This window comes from Artemia sp. Qi Xiang Cuo, chromosome 3 (genome assembly GCF_049724085.1).
Source record: "Artemia sp. Qi Xiang Cuo chromosome 3, ASM4972408v1, whole genome shotgun sequence".
Classification (NCBI taxonomy): domain Eukaryota; kingdom Metazoa; phylum Arthropoda; class Branchiopoda; order Anostraca; family Artemiidae; genus Artemia; species Artemia sp. Qi Xiang Cuo.
Window position 1 is genome coordinate 32149087 of NC_142796.1, and position 21845 is coordinate 32170931.

General features: G+C 38.2%; 1 protein-coding gene across 3 annotated transcripts in view; it reads left to right on the plus strand.

Annotated features, from left to right (window-relative positions):
* The window catches only part of LOC148954013 (protein DENND6A), a 127637-nt gene that overhangs the window by 45395 nt on the left and 60397 nt on the right, over nt 1–21845 (plus strand). For 2 of the 3 annotated variants that reach the window (XM_089086882.1, XM_089086881.1), the window contains exons 8-10: nt 177–320; nt 2334–2412; nt 14367–14500. In XM_089086882.1, coding sequence (XP_088943008.1) covers nt 177–320; nt 2334–2412; nt 14367–14500 — 357 coding nt within the window. Of the gene's footprint in view, nt 1–176; nt 321–2333; nt 2413–14366; nt 14501–15239; nt 15278–21845 lie in introns of all 3 variants that reach the window. The other variant, XM_089086880.1, reaches the window with a different exon arrangement.

Consider the following 21845-nt stretch of genomic DNA (forward strand, 5'->3'; position numbering starts at 1 on the left):
GATGTGAGTCACCTTAATTTTGATAGATTGTGAGAACCATAAAATTGAATACAAATGATGAAATACGGCAATATCTATGTTGATCGCGAAATAATGTAATGTGCATGGATGTTTCAGTTGCATCTTTCATGAAGCCATATATATATCATGGGTATCCGATGTGCTTATTCTTTCAGGGAGTTCAAATGGGCCGCCCCGCCGAGGTTCAAGACGCATTGTTGAGGCGACATTTTATTGAGCTAACTCAGAGTTTTGTAATCCCATTGGAGCGGTATATGGCTAAACTAATGCCTCTACAAAAATCTGTCACTGCATTTAAGGTACCTTTATAGTGCACATTTAAATAATTCTACTTTAGACCTGTATTGTGTCAGCCGTCCGAGAGAGAGAGAGAGAGAGAGAGAGAGAGAGAGAGAGAGAGAGAGAGAGAGAGAGAGAGAGAGAGAGAGAGAGAGAGAGAGAGAGAGAGAGAGAGAGAGAGAGAGAGAGAGAGAGAGAGAGAGAGAGAGAGAGAGAGAGAGAGAGAGAGAGAGAGAGAGAGAGAGAGAGAGAGAGAGAGAGAGAGAGAGAGAGAGAGAGAGAGAGAGAGAGAGAGAGAGAGAGAGAGAGAGAGAGAGAGAGAGAGAGAGAGAGAGAGAGAGAGAGAGAGAGAGAGAGAGAGAGAGAGAGAGAGAGAGAGAGAGAGAGAGAGAGAGAGAGAGAGAGAGAGAGAGAGAGAGAGAGAGAGAGAGAGAGAGAGAGAGAGAGAGAGAGAGAGAGAGAGAGAGAGAGAGAGAGAGAGAGAGAGAGAGAGAGAGAGAGAGAGAGAGAGAGAGAGAGAGAGAGAGAGAGAGAGAGAGAGAGAGAGAGAGAGAGAGAGAGAGAGAGAGAGAGAGAGAGAGAGAGAGAGAGAGAGAGAGAGAGAGAGAGAGAGAGAGAGAGAGAGAGAGAGAGAGAGAGAGAGAGAGAGAGAGAGAGAGAGAGAGAGAGAGAGAGAGAGAGAGAGAGAGAGAGAGAGAGAGAGAGAGATTGCATGATTTATCTTGCAATCTGAACCTGGTTGCCGCATGCAATTCAGCAAAGTTATGGCTTTCTATTTGGAATAATTGTGTCTGCCCTTCATCGGTAATTTCTCTGATACCAATCTAGCGCCAGTTTAATTGTGAATTAAAAAATCACAAGGTCATGCTTATTCAAAGGAACAAAAGAAAAGTTCTCGTCGAAGCAGGCTGCAGAAACTAATTGAACTGATTATTACAAAAGTGAAATATAGTGCTCTGGATCCTGCCAAAGCACACATCTTCAGAGGATAACTAGACGTCCAAATACAAATAAATATTTTTATCTTCATTTATTTTTTAAACCAAGTGATGTGCATTATGCTATCTGAAAGTTGCTGAAAAAACCTCTGAATAAGGATTTGTTTGTATCACCATGTTTCTTGTCTTCATGAATTATGTTTCTTAAATGTAAAGTTCATTGCTAATCTAGAGTTAGGATAAGATATCTATTTCAAAAAACTGTTGTCACAAGCCCCGAAGGGCTGAATTCGTATTTTGGAGTCAAAAAGCAAACAAATGACATAAACATAAAAGAAAGCTTAAAAAACTACTGAAAACTGGCTAAACGATGCAATTAAATAGACAGAATAAATACTTTTTCATTACAGCCTACAGGTTAGAGACAATTGGCTAGATTAAAAAAAGACACACATTATTCAAACACAGGCGTACCTGTTGTGCCGTTTTTGGAAAAGTAGTTTGTTTAAATTTGGCCTTGTGTAAAGCTAAAGCAGAACAGAAAAAAACATTGTTAATCAAGTTTCTACAATTCTCTTAAGTTTCTAGTAAACGCTAAATTGTGTTATTATTTTTTCCCTAGGAGTTGGATTTGAGCTTCTGTCCTTATCAGTTATCCATGTTCTTTAGTCTTTAGATGCCTCTCAACCATTGTCTTAACTTTGTGAGTTGGCTAAGTCCCTCCTGGGAGGTTTTTGGTCACCCATAAGAAGCTCTCATAGTACAAAGAGTAAATTATGTGATTGTACAAAATCGAACCATTTAGGAAGCTAAAACACTATAAAATGTACGACAGATACAGTAATGCCTAAACCCATATTTCTTGTAAATCAACTTTTTGCGCTTGTAACTTAACCACTCCCAGCGTAGTTTTTTGCATAAAATTTAGAAACTCTATATATTGTCAAACAATTGTTTATTCAAATCTGAGGAATCAGTCTTCCGAAGTTTCAGTTTTCTTTTTCTCGGTTCCTCATAAATTGTTTTGTAGTGTGGATTGTTGTTTGGCGTCTCAAAAGTAGAACAATAGTTAGTAATTTTTTTTGTAAATTTCAGGCTGTACCTGTCCTTCGTCCATTTAGTAAAGAGGCTTTCTTAACCTCCTTAGAAGACCATGGTCCTCAGCTAACCTCTGGTAAGGTTTTATTTTATGAGTTATAAGTACAATCTACCCAAGGTTGGGTATATTATTTAGAAATTGAAAGAGATGAAGCCCATATAGACTAGAAACTTCTTCGTTCATGGGCATATTTGTCATAATATCAATAAAGGAAGCAATTGCTTCTTTTTTGTTCCCTTTTTTGCAGTTTTTCTCAAATTTTTACACTCCTTTGTTTTGTTTTTTTTACAAACGCATTTATATAAAAGGTTGAATAAAAAGGTAAAGTATGCAGCATAAGACTTTATAGTCCAAATCGGAGGCGTTGATCTTCGTTTCATAGCTCTTCAGTCAGGAATTGCGATGGGAGAATTGATAATGCATCGTAAATTTGAGGACAGATTTCGCTGGATGTGTGGGTAAAAGGGACTGTTACTGCTTCTTTGAACCAATTTTTAAATCAGCAATCGTTTGCTTATTAGTACATTTAAATTATACCTCTTTACCTTACACAAAATGATAGCAAAGAGTTTACAACAGTCAGTTTATTATTGAATTATTTTCTGCCTATCTTTGGGTCAGATTATTTGGGTAAGTGAGACTCTGCCTCACATTTTTGTTACGCTTTTCTGCATAAGAACTAATATATTACAGTGCAAATTGGATTTTAGGCAAAATTTGATTATTCAGTCGAAATTTTTGATCAGTCGTAGTTTTGTGCGGTAATTTCTAATAATGGCTAACAAAACAATGGTGGTGGATGGCAGGGGAACTGTGCCTTCATCCATGTAGATGGAAAATTATTCCATGATTTTGGTTCAAACGAGGTGCAACATTCTTAAAAAGCTAATGATAGTAGGGGCAGTGGAATGTATCAGGTTTGATGGGTCCACATTGTGCCTCCAATCATATAAAATGAAAATCCTTGTATTATTCCGCTTCAATTAAGATGCAACGGGCCTATCTTTATGCTAATAAAAGTTGATGAGTGGGTGTTGTAGCGGCTAATACCCAGTTTTCTGTCTCAGTTTGTATGGATTGAAAACCAATGGATAGTACCGATTTAAACAAAATGCTATACTTCCACTTTTCTGTTAAACAGTCGACTAGGCGAGGGGGCATTGGAGGTGTCAAGACTCCAATTTTTGTATCCAGTCATATAGATTGTAAATCTATGAATGTCTCTGTTTTGAGAAAGGCACTATATGCCTACCTTTCTGCTAAAACTTTGGTATTAGGTGCTGGAGGGACAAAGCAACCAGTTTGTACATCCAATCAGATAAATTGACCAATACTGCTATAAGTGTCACGTGACAACCTTTCTGTTAAAAACTGGTTACAGAGACGATAGGGAATGGGGCTGGGGGGGGGGTCACGGTCCCACTGTATGCCCCAACCATAAGGGGGTCCAATCATAAGAAAAGGCACAGGACAGCTTATAGCCGGGGTCATGTACTTGAATCTGAACACTTATAATGGAAATAGTGTTAATCTTATTTCAGAAAAGGGAACTCAGGTCTTACCATAGGATTTGCAAGCTCTACTAAAGTTAGCAAGCGCTAACTTTTTGTAGAGTATGCTGAGAAACTTTGAGCCATGTCTATAATGTCCTCAATTTATGACTTGTAACTCGAGTTGCATTTTGCACTCTTCATTAGATGCCTTGTTATATTTTCTGCTTGTATTATTAAGCCTTCTTAATATTGCCAACTTACCGCCGTCAACCAATCAGCCAAGAAACCTCTCTTAACCTATTGATGAATTTGAAACAGCGATTATTTATGAAAATCAGTGCTATCACTTCCAGGGTAATCAACGAAGAGCGTACGTTGAAAACTACTGTGCCCGGGGCAGCCAAAGATGTTGCGACCGTGAATCGCACGAACATGACAACTCCAATCCTGGATGCCATTCTATTGCCAAAAGCAACTCTGTCAGTTGCTACCCTCAGTACCAGAACCCTTGCTAAACAAGGAAAAACAGACATACTTCTGAGAGAGATAAACCGGTGCAGCTGGGAGGTCATTGGGTCTATTTGGAACCCACCTCCTATTCACTGATGAAGAGAAAGATAGCGACGCCACCCTTATTCTCATTGGACGTGATGATGGGAAACATCGACAAGGAGTTGGCTTTCTTTTGTCCAGGAGGGATTGAAAATTTCTGATTGCTGCAACTCCCATATCTAAACGGCTTATTATCATCCGACTGAAAGGATCACTTATCAATATCGCAGTAGTCCATACTTATGCCCCTGACTCCGTGTACAGACAATGATGAGTCTGAAACTTTTCATCTCTAGCTTCAAAGTCTAGTTGATTCCGTCCCGGAAAAGTATGTACTCTTTTTCATTGTTGACTTTAATGCCATTACTGGTAAGCACCACGCAGGCCATGAAGATGTGATGGGCAAATTTGGCCACGGGCAACTAAACAAAATAGGGAACGCCTAATAGAATTTTACCGACATAGTGCTTTAGTCATCCCGAACACACTCTTTAAGCACAGACCCCGACTTAAAACTACCTGGAACTCCCCTTATTGAAGAACTCAAAATCTCATTGACTACATCCTCGTGTCTAGACGTTGGAAGTCGTCTGTTACTGGTACGGTCACGCTAGCTGGTGGTGACTTTAACAGTAACCACTCCCTTGTAATGTCTAATCACAAAACAAGACTTAAAACAACCTCAAAGTGAAGCTCCCCAAATTTTGATAAGACCTCCTGAACGACAAAGCAATTCGGGTATCCTACATAGCCACCCTAACTGGCAAGATCTCGGAGCTCAATTTAAACTCCTCACTACTTCTGCATAAGAGTGACATTGACAACCTGGTGATAGCACCACGCAAATGGTTCGACACGGTTCCACATTAGGTGTCCAGAAAGATAGCCAGAAGCCCTGGATCACAGAAGAGATTGTTCATCTCTGTGACAGAAAGCGCAACGTCCCCAACATGCTTGACAGAGAAGGCAGAGACCGTTACAAGCAACTCAAAAGGGCTGCATAGATAGCAATACGCCGTGCTCACCATGTCTTTGTTAAAGAAAAATGTGAGCAGTATGAAACGGCTTTTAAGAAAGGAGACTCACACTTCGTGTACAGAAGAGTAAGGGAACTGGCTAAAAAGAAGGACCTTAGGGCTTGCTCCCTTCTTGACAAACACGGCAACCATATACAATCAACAGATAGAATCTAATCTAGAAGGAAAGAGTACTTTGAGAACAAACTAAATACAACAATCTTCCCTGACCCAGCTGTGCTATCCAGTTCCCGTAATCGCTATCGACCAAGCCCCCCCCCTTCGCTCTGAAATTTATGCAGCCATTAGAGATGTAAATACCAAAAAAGCTGCTGGCCCTGATGGAATACAGCCTAAACTTCTGAAATTTAATTGTGAACCCCTCGCTGATCTTTATTATAAAATCAACACAGCTACCTGGGAAGCAGGTTGCTTCCCCACGCCATGTTCTTAAGCCAAGTTAGTCCTTCTTCTTAAGAAAGGCTCAAATTCAGTCTGTGCAACTTCCAACACATCAGTTTGACTAGCCACGCTTCTAAAATAATGACAAAAGTCATGATAGGGCGCATCCGAGCAATTTGCTCAGTAGTCTCCCCAGAATACCAAGTAGATTTTAAACCAAATAGGTCAACGTTCGATCAAATTGTCATAGTCCATCAGATCACGGAAAAATCATTTGAATGAAACCGCAGTATCTACCAGCTCTTCACAAGTTTCAAACAGGCCTTTGACCTCGTTTGGAGAGAAGGCCTATGATACGTTCTTCTTCACTTTGAAATTCCGCCTATCTTAGCTCTCCCTCATAAGGGACATGTACACGAAGTTCAGAAGCCGAGTCATGACTGGAGATGGCCTTACCGAAAGCTTTGCAACATCAACCGTTGTTTTACAAGGTTGCTTGCTATCACCGGAGCTCTTCAAACTATTTTTAACTGCGGTCCTTTCAGTAACTGATAGCCCATACGGTGCCCTCATAGGAGAGGTAATGGTTGACAAACTTGCTTATACTGACGATATAGCCCTAATTTCTAATTCTGTCCGTGATCTTCAATCCTGGACTGACATCGTCCACACGATAATCGACCTTTTTGGGATGACCATCAACACCTCAAAAACGATCACCATGTACTGCGCACATTAAACATGCCTCTGACATGACAACCAACCTCTTTGGGATGACCATCAATACCCCAAAACAGTGGCCATGTACTGCGCACATGAACATGATAATATAGAGTGGGTCGATGAATTTATCTACCTTGGTAGCTAACTCACCTCCGACAATAACCACTTCTAAGATATCAAGAGACGTCTGGCATCTGCAAATTCCAACTTTAGAAGTCTGGCGCCCATCAGACTTTAAATTAGTTGAATCCAAATCAACTTGGTGGAAGTGATGAAAAAGTTAAGAACCATGGCTAATTAGAGCAAAGCCAAGAAATATCGTGCCAGCAAAGCTGGCATAACTTTTTCAGAATTGTATAAAAATTACTCATTTCACTTATTGATAAGCTGTCTATCATCCATCCTAGGATAGAACTAAGGTAGATAGGCATAGACTAAGGGTAATTAAAATAGTCTCTGAATCCTGTGAGCCATTTGAAGGTAATTGACCCCCCCCCCCGTAAAAAATGGTTCAAACGTTTATAATTAACCATTCCACAGGACTTGCATGCAATTCGGTAACTGAGATTGTTCATATTTTATGAGCTTTACCTACTGGTAAAGCCCACTGAAGTTACAATGGGGATGACCAGGATTTCTGAGTTGACTCATGACGGATAATGTCCACTGGACTTGTAGGCGATACGGGGGACTGAAGATGCCTGGAGTCTTAGGCGAACAAGCGGCCTAAGCCTACTGTATTTATCAACATATCAACAACGCTTAAAGTGAGGCTATTTAATTTGCTTATCACCCTTATCGCCATGTATGCCTGTGAATCCTGGACTCTAAAAACAGACTATAAGTATCATCTTGTTGCCTTCTAAACAAAATCACTGTGACGTATTGCCGGTATCACTTGTCATGATACAATTTCCAACATCAAGCTTCTCCGTAATCTCAATGTCAAACTAAGCATCCTCGGCAGAATAAAACTGCAGCAGCTCAGATGGGTAGCGCACACACGACGTACGGATAGCACTCGTCTCTCAAAGATAGTCTTTGAATGCCAGGTACATAGTTCTCGACTTAGACGGCGCCCCCCAAAGAGATGGGAGGGCAACTTCTCGTCGCTTAGCCTACCACAACTTCTTTGTCTCACAGAAGATAGAAGTGTATATAGGAGCTACATCAATATATCGGTGAAAGAAGAGGCCCGAAAACGATCTCTAAGGACGGATGGGACATAAGTCAAGTCAAAATATTGCCTTTCGATTACTCCCGAGAAGATGACCATTTCCAAGAGAAAAGCCATTCAATGAAAAAAATAATTTCTACCATTTTTCTGAAGAGTTGATGGAGGGGGGTAGGGAGTTGGAGGAGCCACATGCCAACTTTGTGCCTCTAATCTTACACATAGAAAATCCTTGGATGTTACCGATTCAAATAAAAGTCTACCTGCCTACCTGGGGAGTGGATCTAGAGGGGCCAAGAGCCTGATCTATGCCTCCATTCATATGGATTGACAATCTTTATTTTTGTGTTTTAATGAAGGTTCTATATAGCTTTATTTCTGCTGCTAATTTGCTATTGGAGGAGGAGGATTTGAGGGGTCACAGGCCCATTATACGCCTCCAATCATAAACTATAGCCACATGAGATACACGACAACCAAGGGCGAGCCTTTGGCCGAGATGCAAGGTAGCAAAGCTGTCCAACAAACGGATGATAGACTGTAGTGTAGTAGACAAAAGTTGAGATACTTCTTAAAATTATTATTCTCATGTCCTATTGGTGCAAGGTACCTGCCCCATATAGTTTATTCTGAACGGTAAAAGGCCACCCTACTTTTCTGCTAAAAACTTGAACGATAGAGGTGATGTTGGATGCACAACAGACTCCAATTTGTGCCAGTATCCAAGAAGCCAGGGGCCTAGTTTGGCTTTCTAACCGCATGAACTAAAATCCTCACATGATTCTAATTCTTGCAATGTGCAACATATTTGCTTTTCTGCTGAAAGTTCGTTAGTGATGGGGGGGGGGGGGGCGGAGAAGCCATTGACTAACTCTTATCCTTCAATCACTAAGATTGAAAATCCTTGTGTGATTATGGTTTGAGCAATATGCAACGTACCTACCTGTCTGATAAAAAGCTAAAGGTAGAGAGGATTGAGAGTGTTGAAGAGGCCAAGTTTTGAATGTACTTCCACCTTGGAGGCACATGTTTTGGACTTTTCAAACATTTAAATGAAATGACTATCTCTTAACTACGGTCCGACGCCTCAGGGATGTGTTGTTGGTATTCCCTAGGGAGAAAAGAGGAATAGGGGTAACAGGTTACACTCTGATCACTTTAGACCCTAAAAAAGGGACTAGAACCTTCAGTTTCCCAGTGAAGGAGCTTTTTCCAAGTTCTATGATGGTCCCAAAATTTAATTTCCGTGGATATATGGCACCTTGGGTGTCTAAACTTTTGCTTTCGTCAATAATGGTTCGTGGTAACGAACTGTAAGTAAGGAGCGACGTCTGAATAGTATTCGAAACTCTAAATTTTTTTTTTATATCATATCAAACGAATAGGTATATCAAACGAATTGGGTTATTATGCTGATTCCAAATATTTAAGATTCATTAAGCGTAGTGTTACCCCTCAAAGGCAAAGAGAGAAAAATTTCCCTGGTTTTCGAAAAAGGGAGGAAACACCACTTAGAAGTCAACGAATTTCAATAAAATCACGGCATCACATTCAGTGTATCAGAGAACCCTACTGTAGAGGTTTCAAGTTCCTATTCTGCAAAAATGTGGAGTTTTGTATTTTTTCGCCTGAAGGAAGACCGCAAGTGCGTGTTTATTTTTTTCCCCCAGGTGTGATCGTATTGAACCAATGGTCCCAGGACATCGGGAAAGGAACCAAAAAGGTTGGAGGGCAACTAGCCCCCCTCCCACGTCCATTTTCTCCCAAAATCTTCCGATCATAATTGTAAGATAGCCATTTTGTTCAGCATAGTTGAGAGGTCCAAAAACTATGTCATTGGAGATAACATGATCTCCTAGAGCCCCTGGGAATAGCTCTAAGTTTTAAAATTTGCCCATTGTTTACGTGTTGTATTTGTTATTGAGAAGTTTGTATACATATTTGGGGTTTGGAGAGCGGTGGTGAATTTTCTGCTGGGTATTTTCCAAGGGGAAAATTCTCCCGGAAATTTGCCAGAATTCCTACACGAAATTGTTTTTATTTGTCTTACTTTCTATTTGCCGACTCAATTTTAAGTGTGAAGATGTTAAGGGTAATTGTTTGGGTAACTTTTCACCGGGATTGAATCGTCTCGAGGATTGTTTCCGTGGGTTGGGGGGGGGGGATTTTTGTGTTGAGATGGAGCCGGTTTCTCGGTATTATTTAAAAAACCATCAGAAAGTAAATTTGAAAAAAAGTCTTTTCAACTGAAAGTAAGGAGCAGCCTTAAAACTTAAAACAAACATAAATTATTACGTATATGAAGGGGGTTTACCCCTCCTCAACACCTAGTTCTTTGCGCTAATGTTTTAATCTAGTAACAACTCTAAGACTCCTGAAACACAAAGGTTGTCTAATTAGAACAATAACAAGTACTAAGAACCTGTAGTGTGAAACTTTGAAACCTTTTAGTTTGAACCTAGACCTCATTCATAAAAAAGAAGCAATTAACTGTTAATACTTTAAGACAATTTATGCATCTTCAATTCAAAATTTGTTGAAATTCCCAAGCAAATTGTATAGTTGCACAATAAATGAAAACCTGAGATACAATATCCTTTTACTTTAGAAATACAACTTGAAGGTGGGATCGTTTTTTGAGAATTGCCGACTTTCTATGCTGCTTTTGATTCAAACCTAAAAATACCATTCTGAGAATGGCCCTGTAGTCAGAAAAAAGGGGCGGGTAGGACTTAATTTTTTGTATCCACCTATCCTCATTAATATTCCCATGAGTTCAAGATAGTATCGTACCATGTAAGTTTTATGCAAAGAAAATTTTACGGAATTGTCTTTTCACCTACTTCTGGAACTTTTATGTCTAAGAAAAGGAAATCAGATACTTATTTTACTATATACTGAAGCAATTATTTTAACTTTTGAAATATTAATTCACTCTAATGGTTCATCTCTCCCGTCTAAGTCTTTCGTGGCTGGACGACTCTAAGCCTTGTACAGTTGTAAAAATAGATACAATATCCCAGACTGTTCATGCGGAAGCCATTCCCTTATCTTTTCCCGACATAGCTTTTATTTAGGAATGTTATTTTCCTCGCTTAAGTCTTAAGGATCGGGTCTGCAATAAAGTCGTAATCTTCGAACAATAGCTGTTTGTAGTTCTGCCCTTTCTAGCGTGAAATACAAGCCTGACCTTTAACAACGACCATTTTAATGAACATTAAAAATTGAGAATCGTTTATCTTGTGCTATTTTGTAGAACTCTTTTGTGAAGTATGTCTTTTGTATTGAGGAAAACGGTTGATAAACTTGGTTCCATCAGAAGTTGAATATCAGCTTGGCAGCACTGAAAAGATTTTCAATCTGTATGGTTCGAGTGGTAAGATGGGCTAGTGGTGTTTTTTACACCTTCCATCCCTCCCAGGTCGATATTTTTTTTTTTAGCAGAAAGGTAGGCATGTTACATTTTATTTGAACTAGAAACATGCAAGGATTCTCAACCTGTGTGATTGCAGAACCAACGTAAGCTCTTATCTCGATTTCTCCTCCCCCGCCACGTTTTAATAGAACTGTCGGTACGTGGCACATTATTTAAACCGAAATTATGCAAGGATTTTCAATCAGAATGATTATAGGCGCTAAGTGGTTCCACGGTCCCCTCCAACAATCTCCGTTCTCTGGGACAACTTTTTAATAGAAAGATAGCCATGCTGTAATCTCCTTCGAAGTAGAATCATTTTCTTCTGTAGAATCTGAGTTGTAAAGCGGACTATTGGCTCCTACATATGTCCCTCACACCTCCTGCAGCCAACTTTTTTGGAGACAGGTGAGTATGTTGCACCGCTCTAATGTAGAATCATATAAGGACTTACAATCTATGTTGTTGGAAGTATAGATTAGGTTCATACCCCCTCCAGCAACCCCCCGACTATTGCCAAATTCTTATGCGTCTTACGTTACGCCTTCTTTCTAGTGGAATCATGTAATTATATTCAATCTGGGCTATTAAAGGCACAAATTGACCCATGCCCATAATCCATTCAACGCAATATCCTACGACTAAATTTTCTGAACAAAGGTAGTTTTTTCACCACTGGTCATGAAAAATTGTGAATATATGTGGGGGAAGTACCTTGAGCCAATGAGGCGATAATAATGATGACCTTGGTTGGAGTACACTTCTTTGGTGGCCTTTTTAGGAAAGTGTCTGCATCCACTTGAACCTTACTAAACGACTACCTTGGGCCAAGGTTCTATTCAAAAGTGCCCAAATTTACTCAAAATTTGTTAGGCAGGTCTTTAAAAGTACAGAAAATTTGCCTTGGAAATAATAGACCGTATGTCCTTACCGTCCAGGTGCTAGTTGGCATCAAAGTTTATTAGTTTGGAGATTTTTCCTCTAGAACTGAGAGTAACTTATCCGAAAAAATAGATTTACGCTTTAAAATGTTTGTCAAAGGTCAAGGTATTTCTGCTAAGCATCTGTTATTGGTTAGGGATATGCGCATAAGGATAATAAAAACTCATTTCTGTTTTTGCCACACAGAATCACTTGTGAAAAAAAAATCACAGAGTATGCTCATCTTTAGTGATGAGGGATTATATACTTTTGCTAAATTGCCTGTCTTTTATTCGTTACCGATTCATGTTAAGATAGGAGCATGTGTCTTCATGCGTTTGATCCAATTTAGAAGGTTTGAGACAAAGTTTAAGATTTGAGGGGTTATGGTTTGAGACGAAATAACATAGCCATTGCCATCTTTATAGTATCCATGTCAAGTTGATGTTCTTGACAGGGACGTTTGAGGATCTTTGTATTACCTATAACCCCGTTTCCAATCATATTTTGCAATACTAAACGTGGACGTGGCAGCTGAAGCCGTTGCTTGATATGAAAAACTAATGATATTGATTATAAAGTCTGGCCACTCTTTTCTAGTTTGCTAAATTTAGTAATAATCAACTTTCCCTTTCTACTAGATTGCGAAAAGAAAAGTATTTCTTCCGCCCAACCCCACAACCCTCATTTTTGGAGACCCTTCCTCATATTGGAGGCCAACAACGTTCATTCAACCTTCCTAGTATTTTTTAAGACTGTGGGTTCGCATCATTGCTGTTTCGATGCCAGAAAATTGTGTTTTCAAGTTTTCCTATAGCGAAGGCGAGGTTATGTTTAAATATTTTGTGTTGCCCTACCCTGAGGAATTTGATATGGAAAGCATCAACCAAAAAAAAAGTAAAAGATCAAGAACTTACGAAAATGAAAATTCAGATCAATATTTTGAGTGTTATTGAGGAAACATGTGCCGTGGGGTTATGTCGAATAGAAAATTTAGTGCCAAACTGCATGCTGGTCAAGAATCTTGTGTGTTTATGGCTCTCAATGTGCGTTTTATCACAGAGCAGTGCAGATTATTTCAAGTTTTTTTATTTTTTTCTTTTTTTTTAATTAAACCTGATTGAACCTAGACTGCGGAATATTTTTAGGATGAGGGTTAGCTTCAGTGGTGCACTCAGAAAATAATTATGTGGGGGGGGGGGCTGACGGGGGGTTCCTGGGCCGACCAACGGAAATCTTTAAAAATTCCTTAAAAAAAACGGTATTTTAAGGCATTACTTTAAGTTTATTTTAGCTCTTTGAATGCAAGTTTTGAGTAGGGACTAAGGAATGAATGATAAAACCGAGCAGATTAAATACAATTTAGAAACATAATGTATTTTTTCTCTTGAGGGGGGGGGTACAGCTCCTTTAGCCTCACACCAATACACCCACCCCTCCACCCCCGTGGGTGTGCAGCTAGTTAGCTTCATTCCTTTCAGTTCGAAGGAGTGTAATAAAATCAATATTTCTTTTCAAACTGAACGTCCGCAACATCAGTATCATAGGAATTTGCAAGCCCGAACATCACTTTGATTTCCTCTCTTTCTTCGTCAGCACAATTACAATTGTAGTCAAATTCTGAATTAGGCTTACGAAAATCGATGTTGAACACGAGTGCTATGGTCTTCATTTTTTTTAAAATTGATTTGCATCTATGCCATTACTCTGTCCATTATTCTTATTGCAGATCACAAGAAGCTTTATAGAATCTCATTTTCAGATCTTGCAGTGTTTTGAGACTATTCCTATTGGTAATAAAGCTGGGTACAAAAAAATCAGTAAAGCTCTGAATGAGAAGTATTTGAAACCTGAGAATTATTGCAATCCTGCATCAAAGTCGGTTTCCTATGAAAATTTTCTTTCTAGCTGGTATTAAAGACTTGCAGTTTCGGTGCCACACTCCCATGGGTTAATTGCGCAGTATTGTGGTGGGAGCTTCATCTTGTGTCAGGGTAGTTCACAACGCGAGGAAATGCAAAAATGCGCAGCCATTTACGTACATCATGCGCATGCATGTGGGTCACCATTCTCTTTGGTCGGAAAGGGTAGACCATATTAAAACAATAACAGAGTATTTACTGCCAGTTGCAAGTAGTGCTTCAAAAAACTAATTTTTCACCTCTGAATTTTTCAAATCATCCTCTTCTTTCCCTCTGATTGCTTGGGCCACGCCTCCTCTTCATTTGGATAAATGGGTAGAAACCTTATAAATATATTTTATTGCATTATATAAAAATAATGGGTAAATATTATATAAATGATAAATACTATTTTGCAACTTTGTCTTTAAGGTGTTAAAGGAGATTGGACTGGATTATATGAAAGATTTTTGAAGTCACAAAATTTTGCTGGATGGTTAAGCAACAGACATGAAGACATGACAAGGAAACTACAAGCCTTGCAGCTAGAAGCTTTCTGTCAAACTGTAAGTCCCTTAGTCTGTTCTTCCGTGTAATATACTAGCATACCTTTTCCCCGTAATATACTAAGAATATTGTACTTCTCTATGCTACATGCATATCTGTTATATTGTTGTTTTTCTTGGTCAAAAAGGTTTTTGCAAGTCACCTTGCTCCTCGTCTGGTTATTCAGAATATGACGGTAAAAGTTTTGACTGATGACAGCCGGAGTGTTTCAGTAAGGCATCCTTACCAAGAAACTTCATGTACTACCTTTTGCAGGAGTTTGTAAATTTTGTTATGCTTTATTTAAGAGTAAGTATCATCACAAGTTATTGCCTCCGTTTTTTCTTTGATTTTCTTATGTGTATCATCTCCATATGATTATGAAACTACTAGTTATCTATTGATACGTTCAAATCTGGATGTAGGTACTAGATACAGGTTTAGTGTTAGCCGTGTTGGGTTATTGACAGAGTAGTGAATTTTTGCTAACAGTTTGGCTCCTTTTATGAGTCAGTCAAAACTTTTATTGTCAGTGTATTGGGTACATTCACCCGTGGATCTAAAAGAGTTATTCCTTTGAATCCATAGACGACCCCGGCCCTTATTCTAAGCTGGACAAGGAAAAATAACCATAGAAAATCTTGCAAGTTAGCAAATTCATTGTCAAGTGCAGCTGCTACTCGCCTTCAACGTTTCAAAAATTATAGTAATATTTATAATTCGTTGATTCGGAAGGCTAATCGCCATTATTATTTTCAGGAATTTTCGGATCGCAGAAAGAATATTCGGAAAACTTGGCAAGTGATTCATTTTTACTCAAACCTTTGTCTCTGCCTTCTTCTACCCCTCCAAGTTTTATGGTGATGGCTCGGTTGTTCAGGGTGAACTTGATGTTTAAGAGGCATTTACCTCTTATTCTGAAAAAATGGGAAAAACAACTGCTTCTTCAGTAAGCACCCCTCTTGCTAAGCCTGATTTCAAATCGTATCTTAGTCCAATTTGGCTTCAATCGATGACCCTGGAGCAGTTTTCGGAGGTTGAAATAAGTAGACTTTCAATGGGTAAAAAGACAAGCGTCTTCTGGTTCTGATTGTACACCCACCAAGGCAGTGAAATTGATTCTTTATTCAGTTATTTATCCGTTGACAAGGCTTGTAACTCTTCGAGAATAGGATTTATCCAAGTTCACTGAAGCGAGCTCGGTTGATTCTTTTATACAAAGAAACCCTGAAACGATAATTAAAACAAGAGTTGGCCATATTTGCAACCTCGATCTTGTATACGAAAATAGTTTGTTTTTGGCAAAAATTTTATATTATTTTACAAATAGTTTTTTCTTACCCATAAAAGCGACTAGATGTAGCAATTTCCTTTAAAATGAGCCATTAAACATCTCTCTATGATGTTCTGATAGCCCGCTAGCCCTGGTGAAAAAGGGAACTGCTCCAAATTTGTATACAGCCTTGCTTTGCCTAACATTTTAGTATTGTGATATATTTTAATCTTAAAAATACTTAGCTATTTTAATGAAAATTTTGACAAATGCTTTCGATTCTTGTAACCATGATGCAGTGTTACATTGGGCTTCTCAGCGAGGTTAAGCTGCTGTTTGTAAGCTACTTATTTCAATTGAAGCCAGTACAAATACATTAAATTTCTCCGTCAATTCAATTATGAAAAGTATTATCTTTCAGTGCTTATGTAGCTAGTAAAAGAACGAAATTTAGATGTGGCACTAAATAGGAAGTGGTTTTCGATACTATGTAACCTTTCAGTTAAAAACTCTAATGCGCTGAAATCAATTTGCCGGAATTGGACAAGAAAAGATGCAATCAATTTTTTTGTTTGGTTTAACAAAATTTTGTTTGGTTTAAAAAAAACGTCTTTTCAGAAAACGAAAACGTCTATTTGTAGGAGTTATGGGCTTTTGTATTTCTTAGTAGTGGACGTGATTGTTTCTTACTAGGTTGCTATCTACCGCTGCAACCCAAATGGACCTCGGAGTGATTCAGCTAATTATCGGCTGACGTCTTTATTTTCTGTATTTGGCCACATTTTTGAAAAAGATTTGCTTTCCTGTCCACTTTGCCTATTAGAAATAACTGATATTTTTAATGATTTTCAGTTTGTCTTCCCAGCAAAGTACTCAACTGAGTATTCCTGTGCTACTCTGTTAAATTTCTACATTTGCCTTTTGATTCAGGTGTGATTCCTGCCGCTGTATTTTTGGGTGTCCGAAAGGCTTTTGATTCCCTTACCGACCAAATTCATCTTTTTAGATCATCTCATTACAGTATAAGAGGGAATGCTAGCGTTTTGTTTGATTCTTATTTGCTTGGAAGGGTTATTTCAATGGATCCTCTTTTTCCCTCACCGTCTCAGGTTGAGTTTGGGGTTACATAAGGCTCAATTTTATTAAGGAGTTTTCCTTCAGTTGCACGGAAGATTCTTCTAGGACATCTAACCACTGTTTATCGTCGAATTTAAGGCCATGAGCTTGGCATGCTTGTTTGTATGCGCATAACGAGTGTATTCACAGGAAGGACATCGTCAAAACTTGTTGCATTCTTCACATGATAGAGAAGTGTTCGCAAATAGAAGCACCCAGATGAGCTACAAAATTTGCATTGTTAACTTGACCAAATGAGACGCAATCGACGGATTCATAGTTCCCATTTACTTGTTTTTGCATTCGATTTTTCGGACACTTCCCAATCATACAGAAATTCCTGGTTATTTGCATTTGTTCAACGTCTTGTTGTGTTGAAAATACATTCCCAGCATTGAGCATTGTTGTCCAATATCTACCAAATGCTCTTGGGTTTGGCTGATATCTTGCATTCAATATTGTTCTGGTAAATGAATATTTGAACGGTGAACGATATGACTCGTCACTTTGGATATCGTCACTAAATAATCACCAGCATGCTTCAGTTGGTGTGATGCAGCATACTTTTCACATAGGTGTCTCCTTCATTGTAAACCAAACACCGTTGATTTTGATAGATAAGTTAAGATAAGATTTATTGCAAAAAGCCTGTGGGCCATAGCAACAGATAATACAATCTATAAACAAACACTCAGGAACAAAATACAACTTTAGATAGTAAAAATCAAAAAAGGAAAAAAGAAAAGAACAACAAAACGACAAAAAAGAAACACACCAAGGTTTGACTTTTAATCAACAAAAACAATATAATATAATTCAAATCATAAAAATAGTATCAGGCTATCCCCTCAAACAGGATTCCCTATATTTAGTCCCTAAACGAAGAAACTTACACAACTGTTTAATAGCACATGCGTTCCTCTCAGCCATCCGCTCTATTAACCAGCATTGGCTCCCAAACACTCGTCTGAAACATTCATTCTGCAACTCAGACAGCTCTTCACACTCGGATACAAAATGAAATAAGTTTTCATTCACTAATCCACACATTGGGATAATCTTTATTGAAGCGCAATCATTTCCTTTGTATATGTATTTATGTTAATACTTTACCGGACCTATAGACTCCCAACACATTCGACACTGATGTGAAACTGAAATTTTTTGAGCATGAAAGGATTAGTATATGGCGACATGACAGTTATTACGAGTAAGTCTGTAATTATTATAGTCTCTTCTATAAACAACAAGGTCATGTGGAAATTCTTCTTTGTTCATTTCGTCTAATTTGGGATCATAACGACACGGATACTTTGGTTAAAATCACCTTCAGTGGTTTGTGATTGATATGCCGCCATATTGTTTTTGTGAAAAAATATTTCACCTTCCTTAAAGCTAAAAAATTACGACTATTGATGATTTGATTATCGCTTACGTTGAATGAAGCTAAATCGAAAATGAGTTTAAGTTTCGGATATGTTGTGGAACTGTTTAGAGAGTAAGTGACCTCCTAAAAGCCAAACGAATTCATTTGGAAATTATGGAGGGGTTAAGGCAATTCGACCATGCAAGAAGTAATCTCCGAATGAATAGCTCTTGTTTGCTGCTCTCTCCTCGTAAAAATGGAGGGCTGGCTCCACAGTGAATACATACAATTTTGAAGGGTCCCAATGACTTGTAATTAAAACTTGCGTAGTTATGGGATCTTCATAGACCTGTGCTGGGTTTTATGCCACATCTTGTTGACATCAAAGATTGTGACGACGTTGTACTTTTAACCTAATATTTCTTTGTTCTTCACTTTCATTTTGGACTCATTTTAATTTACGCCGTCGCATGTCTTCTAAATGTACAATTCTTTGTTCTTCACTTTCATTTTGACTCTTTCTGATTCGTACTGTTGCTTATCTTTTAACCGCAAGTGTCTGTTCTTGTAGCGATAAAAATATTTATGGTGGGCTTAACTGTGGTGATAAATATTGACCGCGTCAAATGTAATATTATGCTTCAAAGCCGTGAACTTACACCTTATAAGTTCTTCGATAGTGCCACTTATAGCGCTAAAGATTGTGCCATCGAGGCCTGCGCCACAGCAATGGGGAGTAAGGCAGATTTATTACCGCGCCGTTTCCGCCGGGTGAATTTTTCTTAGGTCGAGTGATAGGCTAAGCAAACTATAAAATGCTAAGAAAATCAAAGGTTTCGCCGGGTAATTTTACGATCGCATCGTCCGAGCCGTTATAGCTTATATCGTGCCGTCGAGGGCTGCACCGGCTGCAAAAAGGGGGGAGGGTAGATAAATGGGTGACCACGCCACTCGCTGAACGCGAGAAAATAAAATATGTAATTATATAAATGTAACCTCTTTTCCTCGAGCTATCTGGAGATCAGATCCCTCTGGGAACGTACCTTGGAGACATACGAACTAATTACCTGTCGTGTGACTAGATACAGACATATAAAACAAAATAAACACAAATAGAAGAGTAATAGATTTATTGCAACTTACATTTTGGGTGTACAACAGGGCTCACTGCAATTGGCGGCAAATAATAACCAAGTCTCTACAATGACTTTATAATAATTTGAATCGCAATGCCTGAATGCCAATATAATTCTGTCGATAATAATGAGAGCACGAAAAAACACTTTTCTTCACTATATATCCTATCATGTGCCGTGGGAGCTACCCCACGATTGGCCTAAGTCCTGAGGCGGGCCAAACCCTCCGTCCAGTATTCCGTCTTAAATATTTTTGATGATTTATAAATTCACACACTCTTATCACTTGATTTCCTGCAAAAATATTGTATTTTGTAGTTTTTTTATTACCGTTCTTTTTGGTGAAATTCAAAGCTGGATAGCGCCGTTCTTTGTCTGAGGCTAAGATGCAATTTTTCTCTTTGCTGATTAAGGACTTTTTTTTGAAACTAGATTTAAACTTAATCAGAGGAAGTCAGAATTATCATTAGAAGGAAGGAACTTTATTTTTTTGTATTTTAAATTTAACGCATTTTACACGTAGTAAATATTTACCTTTCCATTATTTACTGACGTTCCCTCAGTAGTGTTTGCTTGTCCTTAGACTTTTGAAATGTTTGCAATTTGTTAACCATTTATTCTACATAATTTTGATTGATATTGTATTATTTCATATTTTTATTTTGGCTTAATCAGGAGTGCTAAAAATTTTCTCTATTACTTTTCTTATTTTATTCTACATCCCTATCTAAAATTCATCTACCGGACTTAGATTATTCATGGTTCTAACCTAGCTACTATACTAAAGATTTTTTTTTCTTTTTACATCTAACATTTATTAATTATATATTTACAACATGGTTGGGGTTATTCCACCTTTACATGAGATTTTTTTGAGGATTAACCTTTTACAAGTTTTTTTTTCGATTTTGCTCTCTGTAGGGCACACTGTATTCTATTTACACTACATTAAATAAATAGCATGACAACGCTACAGATAATTCTATCTGAACATCTAACACTACATATAAGAATGATTTAAAATACAAAATATTGGGTTTACCATGTTCACTGGTAACATTAAAACACTTTCACTGGGGATGTTTGCTACGCAACGTTAATGATAGGATATTGGGATTGTTGAGTTATCAAAGTTATTAAGAAGTAACATATGTAAATTCACATCTATTTCATCACCATTCGAGTCTCTTTAGCGTACTCAATCCTTCTGTTGTAAATTATGGTCCTTCACTCCTTTCTTCTTGGCAAAATTTTTAAAGCACTTACAATATAGTTTCTTCATGGAACAGTTCGAGCATGATTGTGTTCATGCGACTAGCTGTGTCTAATTGTCAATTGGGAAATGATGCTTCCAACTACAGGTGTGGGAATATGCTATCAGAGTTCATTGTCACTTGCCTTTTGATAGTTCACAGGGTACCTTATTATTAAGGGGTCGAACACTAGGAGTGCGTTCATTTTCTTCTCAGCTTATCATTTTTGGGATATTTTAAGGCACATAGAGAATGTATTCCTCGTATAAAATTGTTCATTCGTACACTTAGGGATCACGGTTCTCTTATAAAATTGTTAGTTGATGGATTGCGTTTATTAACTTTAGCGGTGATTCCTTGGTTAATCACAGGGAAAATGAAATTTGGATTTTGAACAGGTCGACATCAAACTATAGTGACTCCTTCAACATATTGTCTTTAACTTGTGAGAGAGGTATATTGTCACTGAGGGGTTAGTAACTGGGGTTAGTTTTGGTTTCTGTAATTCAATGGTTGGTTTCCAGGTCCATTTTTCAGAAATTATCTCGTAATATTATGGGATAACAGAGATATGAAATTTTCACACAGAGGGGATAGGATGGATTCCGAGAGATGGTCGAAAGGGATTCAACGCGTGAATCTGCGTCATATAATTAATTTTTGAGATCATCAAATATCATAACTATACGGTCAAATGGTTCATGTGTCCATAAGGATTATCATGGGTGATATGTAGGTACCTATATCTTGTACTGGTCAATGGGGTTCTCAGGATTTATATAATTATATAGTTCGATAACGCAATGGATCCCGAGATTCAAATACAATGTTACCTGGTAGGTAATATGGTTCATGGTCGAGGGAACAATGATCAACAGGTAACTGTAATTTTCGTAGACATAGCTGGGATGAAAATTGGCTGGAGTCTATGGGGAGTACTCTTTGTTGGTTGAGGTATGATGGAAATAGATGCTACTAGGTTGTATCCGCACTGGACAACTTATTGTAATAATCGATATCCAATACGTCAATCCACTTCCTGTAATAAAAATAAAGAGGCAGAATCACACGTTCTTTAAAATCAAAGAGTCACAATACATAATAAACGATACGATTGGGTGCATTTTAGGGTGAAGATTACCCTACAAGATAATATAAAAAGATACACTGATATTACTACATAACGTTGGTTATAATAAAACGACATTATTTTCATGTTGG